At 59.4% G+C, this 13,262-nt stretch overlaps 1 protein-coding gene across 2 annotated transcripts in view; it reads left to right on the top strand.

The window, feature by feature from the left end:
* Window positions 1–13,262, top strand: part of WNT7B (Wnt family member 7B) — a 47,729-nt gene that overhangs the window by 17,544 nt on the left and 16,923 nt on the right. For both annotated transcript variants that reach the window (XM_081819173.1, XM_081819172.1), the window contains exon 2: window positions 7,334–7,560. In XM_081819173.1, coding sequence (XP_081675299.1) covers window positions 7,334–7,560 — 227 coding nt within the window. The remainder of the gene's footprint in view (window positions 1–7,333; window positions 7,561–13,262) is intronic.

Here is a 13,262-nt window from a genome sequence, read left to right as displayed (position 1 = left end):
GGTGCGCAGTGGGGGATGAGACAAGGCCCCTGCCATCCTGGGGCCAGCAACAGGGCGGGGGGCTGGACTGTTTGGAGAGAGTTCGTGACTCAGCGCCTGGCATGAATTGGGGTCCTCCTTCAGGAACCACTTGGTGAAGGCTCCCCAGTGTAGGTTGGCCTCCAGTGCAGCCTCCTGCCCTCCCTGAGGACCAGTGGGGGAGGATGGCTCTCCAGGTAAACAAGTGAGCACCCCCTAATTATCTTTGGGACATCCTGTACTTTATGTAAGTTACATAAGGGACATCCCCATCAGGGACAGGGATGAGGAGGCACAGAGCTGTCTGGGGGGCAGGAAGTGTGGGTCCCAAACCCTGTTCCCTACCCTCCCTCCCTGAGCTACTCAGCAAGTGGCTGGGCCTTTCTGGACCTCTGGTTCCTATTCTGAGGGAGCAATAGAGTAATAACAACAACAACAACAACAACAACAACGATAATAGTAACAATAATAAAACACCTTCCCCCTGAGGGAAGCTCTTATCCCAGAATCCAGCACATGGTAGGTGTTCACTCTGCCTTGAGGCACTAACTCTGAATGGCGGCGTGAGGGATTTGGCTCCTGGGACAGGATTTGCAGGGTCGTGACCTCCTGAGTGAAGCAGGGCTGTCCTGTGTGGAGGGGGGAGGATAGGATGGCTCTAGTCCTAGGCATAGGGGGGACACTGGCTCCCCCATCTTTCTTCTCGCTGAGCCTCAGGGTCCCTGACTGTGAGGTGACCCAGATATTGTTCCCCAAGGAAGTCGGTGGAGGGGGGCTGCCCCTTGGCCAGAGTGGGGCTTGACCTAGATGAGGTCTTAACCAGATTTGGGCTGCACTCTGGCCCAGCCCGGCGCTGCCTGCAGGGGGCGGCTGGCCCAGCTCACAGTGGCCCTCCACCAGCACCTGCCGCAAGGTCCGCACACACTGACAAGGCACGAGGGGATGACTGTTAACATTCATATTGTATGTCTTAAGTGTATTTTCTTTATTTTAACTTTTATAAGAAAACGCGAGAGTTTTCATTCTGATTTTGCCAGCCCTATGACGTTTTGTATTGCAAAATTTTGCTTTCTTGTTGAGATGTAACTTACATAAAGTACAGAAATCTCGAGTGGACAGCTTGATGCGTTTTTACGTGTGTGGGCACTCACGTAAACCATTTCTCAGCTTGGGCTAGAGAACAATCTGGAACCCAGCAGGCTCCCTCGGGCCCCCTCCCCGTCCGTGCCTCCGAGCTCAGGGTAACTTCTGACTTCTGGCTCTTCCGCTCGGCAGTGGGGGAGAGTCACTCCTGTTGTCACACGTAAGCTGTTCGTAGCCTCCCGCCGTGTGAATGTCAGCTCTGTCATCCTCCTGCTGAGCAGTTGTCCCAGCTTGGGCTGGAGAGGCCTGTGCAGGCCCTGTGGCGAATGTGAGCACCAGCTGCCCCGGGGTGTCTAGACCCCGGGCTGAACCTGCTGCGTCAGAGGGAAGGGCCGGTCCAGGAATGAACCCAATCGTGGTGGGTGCAGTGGTGGGTGTGGACCCCGCTGGTTCTCGCGATAAGCACAGCTGGTCCCTGATTCCCACAAGGGACTGCATCCTGGGGGCTCAGTGAATGGAGGTCAGGGATGGGGCCCCAGTGAGGGTTAATAATGCCCAACGTCCGTGACCTCTCATCATCGGCCCGCATCACGTACTCCTCCCAGCAGCCCCGATGGGCCAGTGTTATCAGAAGTCCCAATCCGCGGATGTGGAAGCCGAGACACAGAAAGTTTAAGCAACTGACCAAAGGTCTCACTCACGTTCCCGCCCTCGGCCCCACAGGGCTGCCCGGTGGGTGACGTGGTACCCGGCTAATGTCATAGCAAGCGTCCCACCCTCCTGGCCTCTTCTGCACCATCTGTCGCCTGGCAGTGGTCACCTCGCCCCTCACCCTCCGGCATCCCCTAGTCCTAGAGGCAGCCCTGACCCCTTGGGACCTCTGGCAGGTAGGAAGCCCTTTGTCTTGTCCCTCGGCAGGCCCTGCTGGCACCCCGTGCCCAGTGCCAGGAAACAACAGGGAAGCGCATCCCTGCGGGTCCTCTGCCGGCTTCGGCACCTCTGGTTGGAGATCAGAGGCCCGCCTGCAGTCCCCGGGGACAAGGAAGAAGCCCCTTGTCCTGCAGGCTCCCTTTGTGGGGCTGGCCCAGGCCGGGGCTGAGGAACAGTTCCAGACTTTCAGCTTTGCCCGCTCCTCCTGGCATCTTACCTTTGTCCCGAGGCTCCCGAATAGTGCAAGGAGATGAGTCTGGAGCAGAATTTTCCACGGAAAAAGTCAGCGACTGAAACCGGAGGGGCCAGCCCGGCCTCTGTGTGCTCAGGGCCACTCAGAACCTCCCTGCTAGCTCTCCCGGGGGCACCTGGGTGGGCAGCTGTGGGCCGAGAAGCCACCCGGGGCGATCTTGCTGCTGGGGGGTGAGAGCCAGGCCCACCCTGCGGGCGGCTTGCTGAGATGCCCACAGCATGCCCTCACTCCCAAACTGCCAATTATTCCAGGACGCAGCCTGCACTCGCCCTCCTCCCCTGCTGCTCCTCGCCCCTCCTCCACTCCTCCCTGCTCCCCACTCCTCCCCCTCCCACCATGTCCCCTTTCCCCTCCCCCCCATGCTTCCACCCTCCTTGCCCCTCCTCCAGATCACCAATTTCAAGTTACCATGTATTTTTGCCCCTTTCCACTCTGGCGGATTCCCTAACGAGGATTCCCATAACTGCAGCCCCCGCCTAACCCTCCAGGTGGAAGAAACAGTGTGGCCAAGGCTAGGGGTGTGGCTGGCAGGGCCATGCCTTCTCAGGGAGGGCAGACTCGCTGCGAACGTGTGGGCTGTAGGGGAGGGAAGGGGCAGGGTGGCTGAGACCTCAAACTCCAGCAGTGGAAGCTGTCCATCAACCCGGAACTGAATTCATGAGTGACCTTGGAGGATTTTAAGCAAGAGAAAGATTTAAAGCTGTGTTTCGAGACTAAAAAGTGGGCATTGTTTCCCGCTCTAGGCTCTCGTGCTTGGTATGCCCCTGCTATGGGGCACCACGCTGCCTCTGCCTGAGTTCTGGAATCAGAGACCGGGCTCTGAGCCTGGCTGTGCAGCCTCAGGCACGTCCCCTCGCCTCTCTGAGCTGCAGTCTGCACAGCTACAACATGGGGATGTAAGGAGAGAGGACTGAGACCCAGCAGAGGCCCGTGTTCAGAATGGGTGCATTTAATTTTGTGAGTGGATAAACCCCCACATTCTAAGGGAGACAATTTCAAAATGACTTCTGAATTAGCAGCCATTTCTCAGTATTTATGTTCCTGGCACAAAATACTGTGTGACTGTCTTCTCCGATGCCTTTACTTCACCTTTGACCCGCGCACTGGCTGCTGGGGGCCGGCTGGGGGCTCCCATGCCCCCTGCTCCATCAGCCTCACATGTCCTGGGAAGCATACAAGCGGGGATCAGCCGGGCAAGGCCCCTCTTGCCCCCTCCTACCTATCCCACCGATGTCCAAGGGTGCAGAAGTCCTGTGTCTAGATAGACTTTTTAAAAATTGTGTTTAGGGCGCCTGGGTGGCTCAGTTGGTTAAGCGACTGCCTTCGGCTCAGGTCATGATCCTGGAGTCCCGGGATCGAGTCCCGCATCGGGCTCCCTGCTCGGCAGGGAGTCTGCTTCTCCCTCAGACCCTCCCCCCTCTCATGTGCTCTCTTTCTCATTCTCTCTCTCAAATAAATAAATAAAATCTTTTAAAAAAAATAAATAAAATAAAAATTGTGTTTAAAATACACATAAAATTTGCCACTTTAACCATTTGAAAGTGTGTCACTCAGAGGTGTATAAGTGCATGCCCGATCACCTCTATTGGGCTCCATAACTTTGTCATCACACCTGCCAAGCCAGCGCTCCCCGTGCCTCCTCCCTGCAGCCCCAGGTGACCGCGGGTCCACTTTCTGTCCTTTGCCGGACACTTCATGCAAATGCCATCATACAATGTGTGGTCTGTGTGTCTGTGTACTCAGAGTACTAGTTTTGAGGTTCCTCCATGGAGCATGATCCATACTTCATTCCTGCTTATGACCAAGTAGCATTCCACCATATGGATAGACCACAGTCTGTCTGCCCATTCAGCCCCTGGTGGACATCCGGGGTCTTTGCTCCTTCTGGCTCTTGTGGACAGTCTTTGTTTGAATACCTGTCTTCAGTTCTGGCATAGACCAAGGAGTGGAATTGCTGGGACCTGTGGTAATTCTGTTTCACTTTTTGAGGAACTTCCTGACTGTCATCCGTGGTGGCTGCCCGCATTCCTGTTGGCGATGCATGAGGGCTCCGATTTCCGCACAGCCTGCCAACACCTGGCACTTTCTCTTGTTTTGACCAGGGGCGTCTTAGCAGGTGTGAGGTGGCACCTCACTGGTTTCGATTTGCGTTTCCCTCATGAGTGAATTTAGGATCTTTTCACTTGCTCATTGGCCATTTACGGCTCTTTGGAGAAATACCTATTCAAGTCCTTTGACCATGTTTAAATTGATTATCTTTTTGTTATTAAGAGGCAGGAGCTCTTTCAGACATTATCTTTGAGTATTTACTCATTTGTTCAGCAATTCCACGAACGGTCATGGGCAGCTACAGGGGGCAGCCCCGGGAACCCCAGATTTAGTTGGGACCTGGCCCTGCCCTCAGGTGCTTGTGGTCTGCTGGGAAGGCTGTGGAAAGGGCCATGGTGAGAGCCCAGTGGTGAGGGTGGTACTCGAGAGACAGGTGCCCACCGTGTGCTTCCTCCGTGCCTGGGGACCAAGGGGTTTGAGCTCAGGGGACTTGCGCTTGGGCACAAGGCAGGTAGAGTTTGCCGGACAGAAAAAGGGAGAACGAGCGGCATCCCAGGCAGAGGGACCAGCACAGGCAAAGGTGGCAGGGTGGTCAGAGGCCAGATCCCGGGAGGCCTCTGATTCTACACCAAGGAGTCTGGGGAGCTATGGATGGGCTTTGAGCAGGGGAGTGACATGGTCAGACCTGGGTGCTGGCGGGGGCTGGGAGTCTGCCTGGAGGCAGGAGACCAGGGCTGCAATGATCTGTTTCGGCCCCTGGGGTCCATCCTCAGTCCCCTGGGGTCCCCCCATTCAGAACCCATTTGTCCAAGCTCCTACCCCCAACAGGGTTCTTACCCCAAGCAGTGGGGGGCTCTGCAGCCTGGAGACTGCTGGAAGAATTTGGGAGCGGGGAGCTTGCTTTTAGCATCTGGGATCCAAAGCGGGCTCTGTCCCGAGGCCTGGAGGCTGGTTCCCATCCATCTCAGTTCCCTGGGTCGGTTTTCTGAGCATCTACAATTACTTTGGGCTGAATTCCCCAGATTCCAGCCCGCTCCCAGCCCAGCCCGCCCAGAGGCTCTTCTTCCATGCCAGCCTCGGGCATTTCTGCCCATTGTGCCGTGGGAGACCCAGGGGGGTCTTGGCCAGATTAGTGAGTGGGGCGGGCAGGCCTTGGGGATTGAGTGTCGCCGGGGGGCCCAGCTTGCAGCACGTGCTGTGGGCTCGCGCCACACGGGGACTTTCCCAGCTGGCTGTGGGTGCTTGGCTGCCCTGGAAAAACACTGACTTGTTCGTCTCAAGAAAGGGGCTGGCGGCCAGTGGGCAGGAGGAGAGAACTCAGGGCACTGGGAGGCCAGGGCCGTGGACATCAGCTTGGGGAGCCCCTGGTGGTCTCCCTCATTCCCACACTTTGTCCCTCACTAAGCCAGTCTGGTCTCTGGTTTGGAAGCCAGATGCCACTCTGAAACTCGGCTGTTGCCCATAGGTCTGCCCAAACAAGCCCCCACCTCCTTCCCTACTTGCTGTCCACCCCCTCCTCTGGGAGCTCAAAACCAAATAACTCGTGGCCCTTCTGTGGAAAATAGTTTGGTGGTTCCTTAAAAAGCTAAACAAACGGCCACATGACCCAGCAATTCCACTCCTAGGAATATGCCCCCCAAAACTGAATACAGGGACTCAAACAAAACCTTATACGTCCGTGTTTGTAACAGATCTGTTCACAAGTGCCCAGAGGTGGGGGTGCCCAATGTCTGCTAACTGGTGAGTGGATACACGGAAGGTGGTCCCTGCACGCGATGGAATATTACTCAGCCACAGAAGGGACGGAAGCACGGACACCTGTCACAATGTGGCCGAACCTGGGAAACATGATGCGAAGTGAGAGCAGCCAGACACGGAAGGGCACATATTATGTGACTGCATCTCTATGGAAAGTCTAGAATCACAGATTCCTGGTTGCAGGGCCTGGGGGAGGGGAGAGAATAGGGAGTGCCTGCTGAGGGGCATGGGGTTTCATTTTGGGGGTGGTGAAAATATCTTGGAACATGACTAAGTGCTGCAGACCTGTACCCTTCAAAATGGTTACCTGTACGGTAGGTCCCCTCGGAAAATAAACACGCCGGTGACACCTCAAGTGAGCAGAGTGAGCCTGGCAAGTGCCCTCTGGTCTTGGGAGGGCGCCAAATTAATTACACGGCGCCCCCAGGGGACCACTCTGAGGATACAGTGTTGCAAAGAGGACCCTGCCCAGCCCGGCACACAGTAGGTGCTCAATTCACATCAGCTCCTGGTTCCTCCCCCAGTCTACCCAGTCGTCCAGAAACGAGTGAATGACAACCGCAGTTGCCCCATGGGTGCAGCCTTTCTTCCTGTAGTTGTCTGGTCTGAGCCTATGTGGTGGAAGTGGTGATGGGGTGGGGGGGGGTCAGATGTTTCATACTCCCATTTCATGGACGTGAATACTGAGGCTCAGAGAGGCAGAGCGCCTCCCCAAGATTACAGACGGGCTGCACGTGGAGTCAGGACCCTGTGGGCTTGGCTCCCAGCAGGGCCAGCCAGCTCAGCAGCCTTCCCGGCCCAGGAGCTACAAGTGATGGGGAAGCCCAGTGGTCAGGAGATGGGGGGCGCTCTCGGGGGTAGCTGCGGACAGTTCGGAGCTGACGGTTGTCGAATCCCAGGCGTGAGGTTCTCTGGCCCGAAGGGTCTGTGTGTCTGATTCAGAGGCACGGGGAGCTGGGGCTTGCATTCCGTGGGACCGTTGACTCCCGGGACCTGTGACCCATGGCTCTGGCCATGCTGAGGGTGAGAAGGCATGGGCGTGAGTGCCTTTTCAGGCTGGGATCACGCGTTTTGGTCCATGGGAAATGGATTCTGTAGGGAGTCTCTAGGAAGAACTTGGTACATGGTGGCCGCCCGGAGCCCATTGCCTGACCGAGAGACCGAGCGAGGCAGGACGGCAGGCAGAGGGCGAGGGGCCCTGCGCCGCCACTCACCTGCCCGTGTCCTCTCCCCTCTCCGCAGAGCACTGTCGTCTGTCGTGGCCCTGGGAGCCAACATCATCTGCAACAAGATTCCTGGCTTGGCCCCGCGGCAGCGCGCCATCTGCCAGAGCCGGCCCGATGCCATCATCGTGATCGGGGAGGGGGCGCAGATGGGCATCAATGAGTGCCAGTACCAGTTCCGCTTCGGACGCTGGAACTGCTCCGCCCTCGGCGAGAAGACCGTCTTCGGGCAAGAACTCCGAGTAGGTAAGGGCGCCTCCGGGCTTGCAGGGACCCAGCCTCGGTCGGGGCTCCAGGGGCCAGGCCACGCCCCCGTCCCCACGGAAGGCCGCGTGGGGCTGCGCATGCTCCCTGGGCTGCAGCAGCCTGTGTCTTTGCTAGAGCAGCTTGCCCTGCGCCCTTCTCCGAGCCTGGCCTGGAGGGGGGCCGGCACCCTAGGGAGACCCAACCGTGTGAGTGGCCGAGGGGTGTCTCGCCGGGCCGTGGGGCTGGAGGACGGCGCTCTGGCGAGGCATGAGCCCATGGGCGGGCAGCACCGTGCAGCGGTTAGAGACGCGCCCTGCTCCACGGCTGTGCGGAACTAGGCACGCCTCTTCCTCTCTCCTTGCCTCCGTTCTGTATCTGGAAACGGGATAAGAGCAAGAGTTCCTGCATGGGGTTTTGGGGTGGGGGAGCTGGAGGCGAATGGTGCCATTCATGTGGAAGGCATTCCAGGCAGAAGGAGAGTGCAAGCAGAGACGCGTGGGATGCTGTGCACACATGTGTGGGAGCGCCGAGGCGTCTGACGGGCTGGCGGGCAGGGCGGGGGGGCGGGGGGATGCAGGTGGAGTTGGGCTGGGGAGGGTGGTGGGCCTCCAGTGCTATGGGCAGTGGCAGCTACCGAAGGATGCCAAGCAGGGGTGGCCAGGTCTCTGCAGGCTGTGTCCCGCTGCACCATACACCGTCCCTAGGTCACATGCTCCATCTCCATGTCCTCACACAGCCCCGAGGGAGGCTCCGTGGTGCCCATTTTACAGGGAAGGAGACTGAGGCCCATTTGGGGGGGAGCTTACAGGGAAAAGAGGGACTTCCAGAGCCTGACCTCGATTGGAATCCAGCTGTGTGACCCTGGGCATGGCACTTGGGGCCACGCAGGGTCTCAGTGTCTTCAGTTGTAACATGAGCTCTGAGCAAGCGGGCCCTCATCTGGGTCCCTAGTGCTTCTCCCGGGCCTGCACGCAGTAGGTACGCATAAACTGCTGTTGAACTGGTGAGGGTGGGGAGGTGATGCAACCTGCCCTTCCAGGAGGGTCAGATGGGGGCGTGATAACTTGGGGGCACCACGCCAGGCATGCAGGGGTGCCCTGTTATTTCAGACCCCAGCCTGTAGGCACAACACATCCTTCCGATCCCAGCGGGCCAAGGAGCCACAGCTGCCGGGACCCAGGCCAGAGCCAAGCTCTGCGGGGCTTGGAACGCCTGGCATAGGGCTGGGGGTGGCGCAGGGGAAAGCCCCTGGGGCCCCTTTGCGGTGAGCAGCCTGTGGGTGGCACCTGGCACAGGCGGGAGGGTGGCACCACCCCCTCCCTGGGGCCCCACCACCCAAGTGCAGCTCCCTCCCTGCAGGTGCCAGCTGGGGAGGGCGGGGCCGCCTGCCCCATCCTCCATGGGTGGGAGGCCTTCGGCGCCGGGGGCCTGCTCGCTGCCAGGGGTCCGCTTGCCTCCCTGGCCCCTCACGCCTGAGACTCCGGGCTCTGAGGCTGCTGTGAGCACCCCGCGGCGCAGCTGAGTGGTGAGGTTGCCTGCGGCCACAAGGTTTGCCGTGACGGAGCTGGGTTCAGATCCAGGTCCGCACCTGCCACCCTGCCTGTTCGCTTTGCTTCTTTACTGTGCAGAGAGACGGGCAGTGGACATGGTCCCATGGCTTGCAGAGGGGTGGGGGCTCGGACTTTATTCGGGACCACGAGACACAGGGAGTGAGGGAGACGCGGCCACTCAGAGCCCCTTCTCAGGGTCAGGTCCCAGGTTGGGGGGTGCTTCACCGGTGGTCCATAATAAATGCCAATAAAAAGCCCAAGAGGAGTGGCTTTGGCCCCAGCCCATGACCCGCGCCGTCCCCCCGTAGTGGACACAACCAGGGCCCACCCAGATTACCTTTACTGGCCGTCACATATCCCCTGGATCACGGCTAACAGCTCACAGCTGTTCCTCCTTGGAGACTAACCCTCGGCCCAGCAGGAGCCCGGGAGGGTCTGCAAGCTTGGCCCGCAGGGAGGGTCGGCTACAGCCACGGACAGACCGATGCAGGGGGTGTGAACTCTGCCCTTGTGGGTGGGGGTGCTCTGCAGTGCTCTGCATGCCCTGAGCTCCCCTTGAGAATAGGCGTCTCAGGCTCTGCTTCTAGGGAGCCCACCTAAGGCACCTCCTCTCCCTTCCATGAGCATTTCAGAGGCAAACTTTTTGGCAGAGCTGTCTGCACCCAATACCCCCCCATCCCTCACCTTCTTGTTCCCGCCACCCCTGTCCAGGCCGTTAATGACCTTCATGTGGCCGACTGATGCCCCCTCTTCCTTGCCGGGGCCCCAGCTCACCTGGGCTTCCTCTTGTCTCTCTGGCTGGGTCTCCTGAGCCCTGAGCCCTGCCCCAATCTTTTCTCCCCTGGGACCAAGACCGGTGTGGTCACTCCCTGGGAACCTCTGGCTCAACATGCTCAGCATCTTGTTGCTTAAATCTGCTGTTCTTGGCCTTCCCCCTGACCTGAGCACCTGTTGCCTCAGCAGAAACCTGGTGTTTCCCTGTCCATCCCTCCACCCTGCCCCACAGCCCCTGCAGGGCCTGCCTCTCTGGCCCTCCCCTGGCAGCTGTCAGTGCGTCCCCCTGCCTCCCTTCCAGCCCTGGTCATGCCATGTCACTCCCTTCCTCCAAAACCTGCAGTAGCTCCCTATTGCTCCAGGATAAAGTTAACTCCTTAGCTTGGAGTCTGGGTAATCCCTGTCATACATCACCCCCACCTCTCTTCATCCCCTCTGGAAACCAGAGCTTCACCCTGGCTGACTTCTTCCTCTTCCCAGAGCATGCCAACCCTTTCCTCCTCTGGGACTTTGCCCCCACTGCCTGTAACCCTGGGAGGATCTTCCCCTCTGCTCTGCTTATTCACATCTGATTTCTCTGGAGAAGGAAATCTCACCCCTCCCTGGCTCTTCCTGTCCACAGCCAGGTCAGACACATCCTGGAGCTTCATCTGAGTCTCTCAGCCCGGGGCCAGCTCAGCAGCTGCCTCAGCGCTCCCTTCACTCTGCCCCGGGGGTGGGAGGGGCCGGCTCCCTACCACCTGGGCTGAGGCCTCTTGCCCTGCTCGAAGCCCTCCTTGGCTCCAGGCTGGCCCCTGTGAAGGAAGGCCCAGCTCCCATGTCAGCCAGGAGGGCTCTGGCTTGCGGGGTCCTGTGGGCACCATGATGGTGGTCTGAGCAGGCCCCTGCTCCTCCCAGAACTCAGGGGCTGGGAGTCACGAGCAGGAAGTGGGGCTGAGTGGCAAAGCCAGCCCATGTCAGAGGCATGCGGCTGCCCTGGGCACGAGATGGGAGACGGGCCATGAGCTGGCAGGCAGCCGGGGGACTTGTGGGAGCAGCCACTCAAGCGGTGCCAATTAATGATTGGCCCCAAGTGGGGGGATGGCCTGGGTCGGAGGGACGGCCCCCTTCAGGCCTTGCCTGTGACCTTGGGCCGTGCCTAGATCTTGAGAGCTGAAGGGAAACCCCTCAATGGGCAAATGAACCCCTGCGCAAGGTTCCAATCCCTTTTCCAGCACCTGGTACTGTTGCTTGTACACCTCTAGGGACGGGGAGCTCACCACTCCACATGAGCTAGATCTTTCTAAAGCTGCTGCTGCACTGGCTTTGCCCTGAGGCCCCCTAGGTGCCAGTTGCTCTGCTCCCTTCAGGGAGTCAAGACCCACACATGGTGTCACCTCATGTCTGGCAGCCCCCACCCTCTGGCAACATGAGCCCACCCCAGGCCTATTTCCCCATTTAGCGAGAGATGCTTATGGCCAGGCCCCTCTTGACCCATCTCTTCTGTTAGGGGGCAATGAGCTTGGGGAGGGGGGTGAATGTGTCCTCAACTCTTCCGTCCTGGGGTAGGGGGACACGACATGAGAGCTGGGGGTGAACTTGTCTTCCGGGGATGCTTGTTAGAAACTTGGGCCCCCAGTGACCCAGAGCAAGACAGAGCATTTCTTACAGGCACAGTAATTGGGTTGGGACTGTTGTCAGGGGCTTCCTGACAGGGTGACCTATGAGATGAGACCCAAGAGAGAATTCGGGTGACCCAGACCAGCCTGGGGTGAGCGCAGGGAAGGGGGTCCCAGGCAGAGGGAACAGCAAGGCCAAGTCCCAGAGGCCAGAAAGTGGATGGTATTTTCCGGGGACTGCAAGAGGGTGAACCAGAGGGCTGGAAGATCAAAGCCCAGAAGAGGGGGCAGAGCTGGGGCGCAGGGACCCCGAGGGCCCCATAGAAGACAGGGAGGGTTCTGAGCAGGAGAGGGATTTCCCTCAAACACTCGCACCCTCCAGCCATGGCCTCACCCCTCGCCCGAGCCCTGAGCCCTGTGGGACCCACTGGCAGGGGGCATGGGGACTGCAGCTCTGTGCACACCTGCCCCCACCCCCACCCCGCTGCCAAGCAACGCTGAGTCCCACTCATCATGTGCAGCCCCAGACATGACCAGGCATAGGGGCCGCCCCTAATCCTGGCTCACGTGGCCGCCTGGGGCTGGCGGCTAACTCTGCAGCAGGGGCTCAGCAAAGGCCGTCGGTTCCTGGACAATCCGAGGGGGCAGAGTGACTTACCTCTGCTGTCTGAGGCATGAGAGTCTCGAAGCTTCCAAATTAGCCACTGGCGAATCCTCGGAGGAGGGGGCCGACTGTTCCCGGGCACCTTGCCTGGGGTTTTGCTGGCCGGGCCCAGGGGAGGTGTGACATTGGTTCCCGGGAGGAACGAGGGCTCCAGGGCCACGGCTGGCTGGTGCAAACGAACAAATGCCCTAAGTGTCAGGTACACAACAGATTTTGAAGACTTCCAAAGGAAAAGAGCAAGTAAAATACGTCTATTGATCTTTACAACGAGCCCATGTTGATGTGGTAATGTTTGGGTATATCGGCTAAATAAATGATGTTACCAAAATGAAGTCCACCGGCTTATCCTCATGTTCCTTAGATGGCATGTGTGGCTCACATGAGACTTCTGCTGGGTGGCCCTGCTCTTCGGGGCATACACTTGCCCGGACGCAGCCTGGGCAAGGCCGGCGTGCACACTCCAACCCAGATCCGACTGTCTCCTGCAGCCCGGGGCGCAGCAGACGGAGGGCGGAAGGTCACTGGCCGGCTGCTTCCTGGGGCAGGGCAGGAGCGTGAGCGTGACTGTGCTGGCGGCCCCTGGGGTTCAGCCTGCATGCACTGAGCGCCTGCTATATGTCAGTCCTGGGCAAGGGCGCCGGGAGGCGGAGTGAAGGCCACCTGGCCCTATGCTTGGAACCTTGCACCCAGGATGCCCCACGGGAGCCAGCTGCTCGGGGCCCGCTGTGTAACTTGGTCACAGGTTCGTGCTCTCCTGGTCTGTCCACCCACCCATACTGGGGGGCTGAGGCTGGGGCTGGGACTCAGCCAGAACTTGGGGTCTCTCCTCAGGATGGGGGGCAGGAAGGCCCTCCACTTCCTCAGCGCCCACACTGGGGTTCTGCCCAAGAGTCTAGTGGACAAGGGGTCCAGGGCTCTGGGCTCTGGTCTACGGAGGCAAGACACAGATCACGGGGTGGGCGGGCCTTCACCCTTGGCCTCCGAAAGTTAAGGCCTGGCCGGGCCGTGGCCGGTCTCCAAGCCCGATCCTCCTGCTTCGGTGCTGAGAGGATCATTTCTGTTACAGCTGCAGCCGCCTCCAAGGCCAGCTGTGGGTGAACCCTTCCATACGGCTCA

Source organism: Leptonychotes weddellii, chromosome 5 (genome assembly GCF_054177405.1).
Source record: "Leptonychotes weddellii isolate Sample4059 chromosome 5, ASM5417740v2, whole genome shotgun sequence".
NCBI classification, from domain to species: Eukaryota; Metazoa; Chordata; class Mammalia; order Carnivora; family Phocidae; genus Leptonychotes; species Leptonychotes weddellii.
The sequence above is the reverse complement of the archived record's forward strand: the minus strand, read 5'-3'. Positions and strand labels throughout refer to the sequence as shown.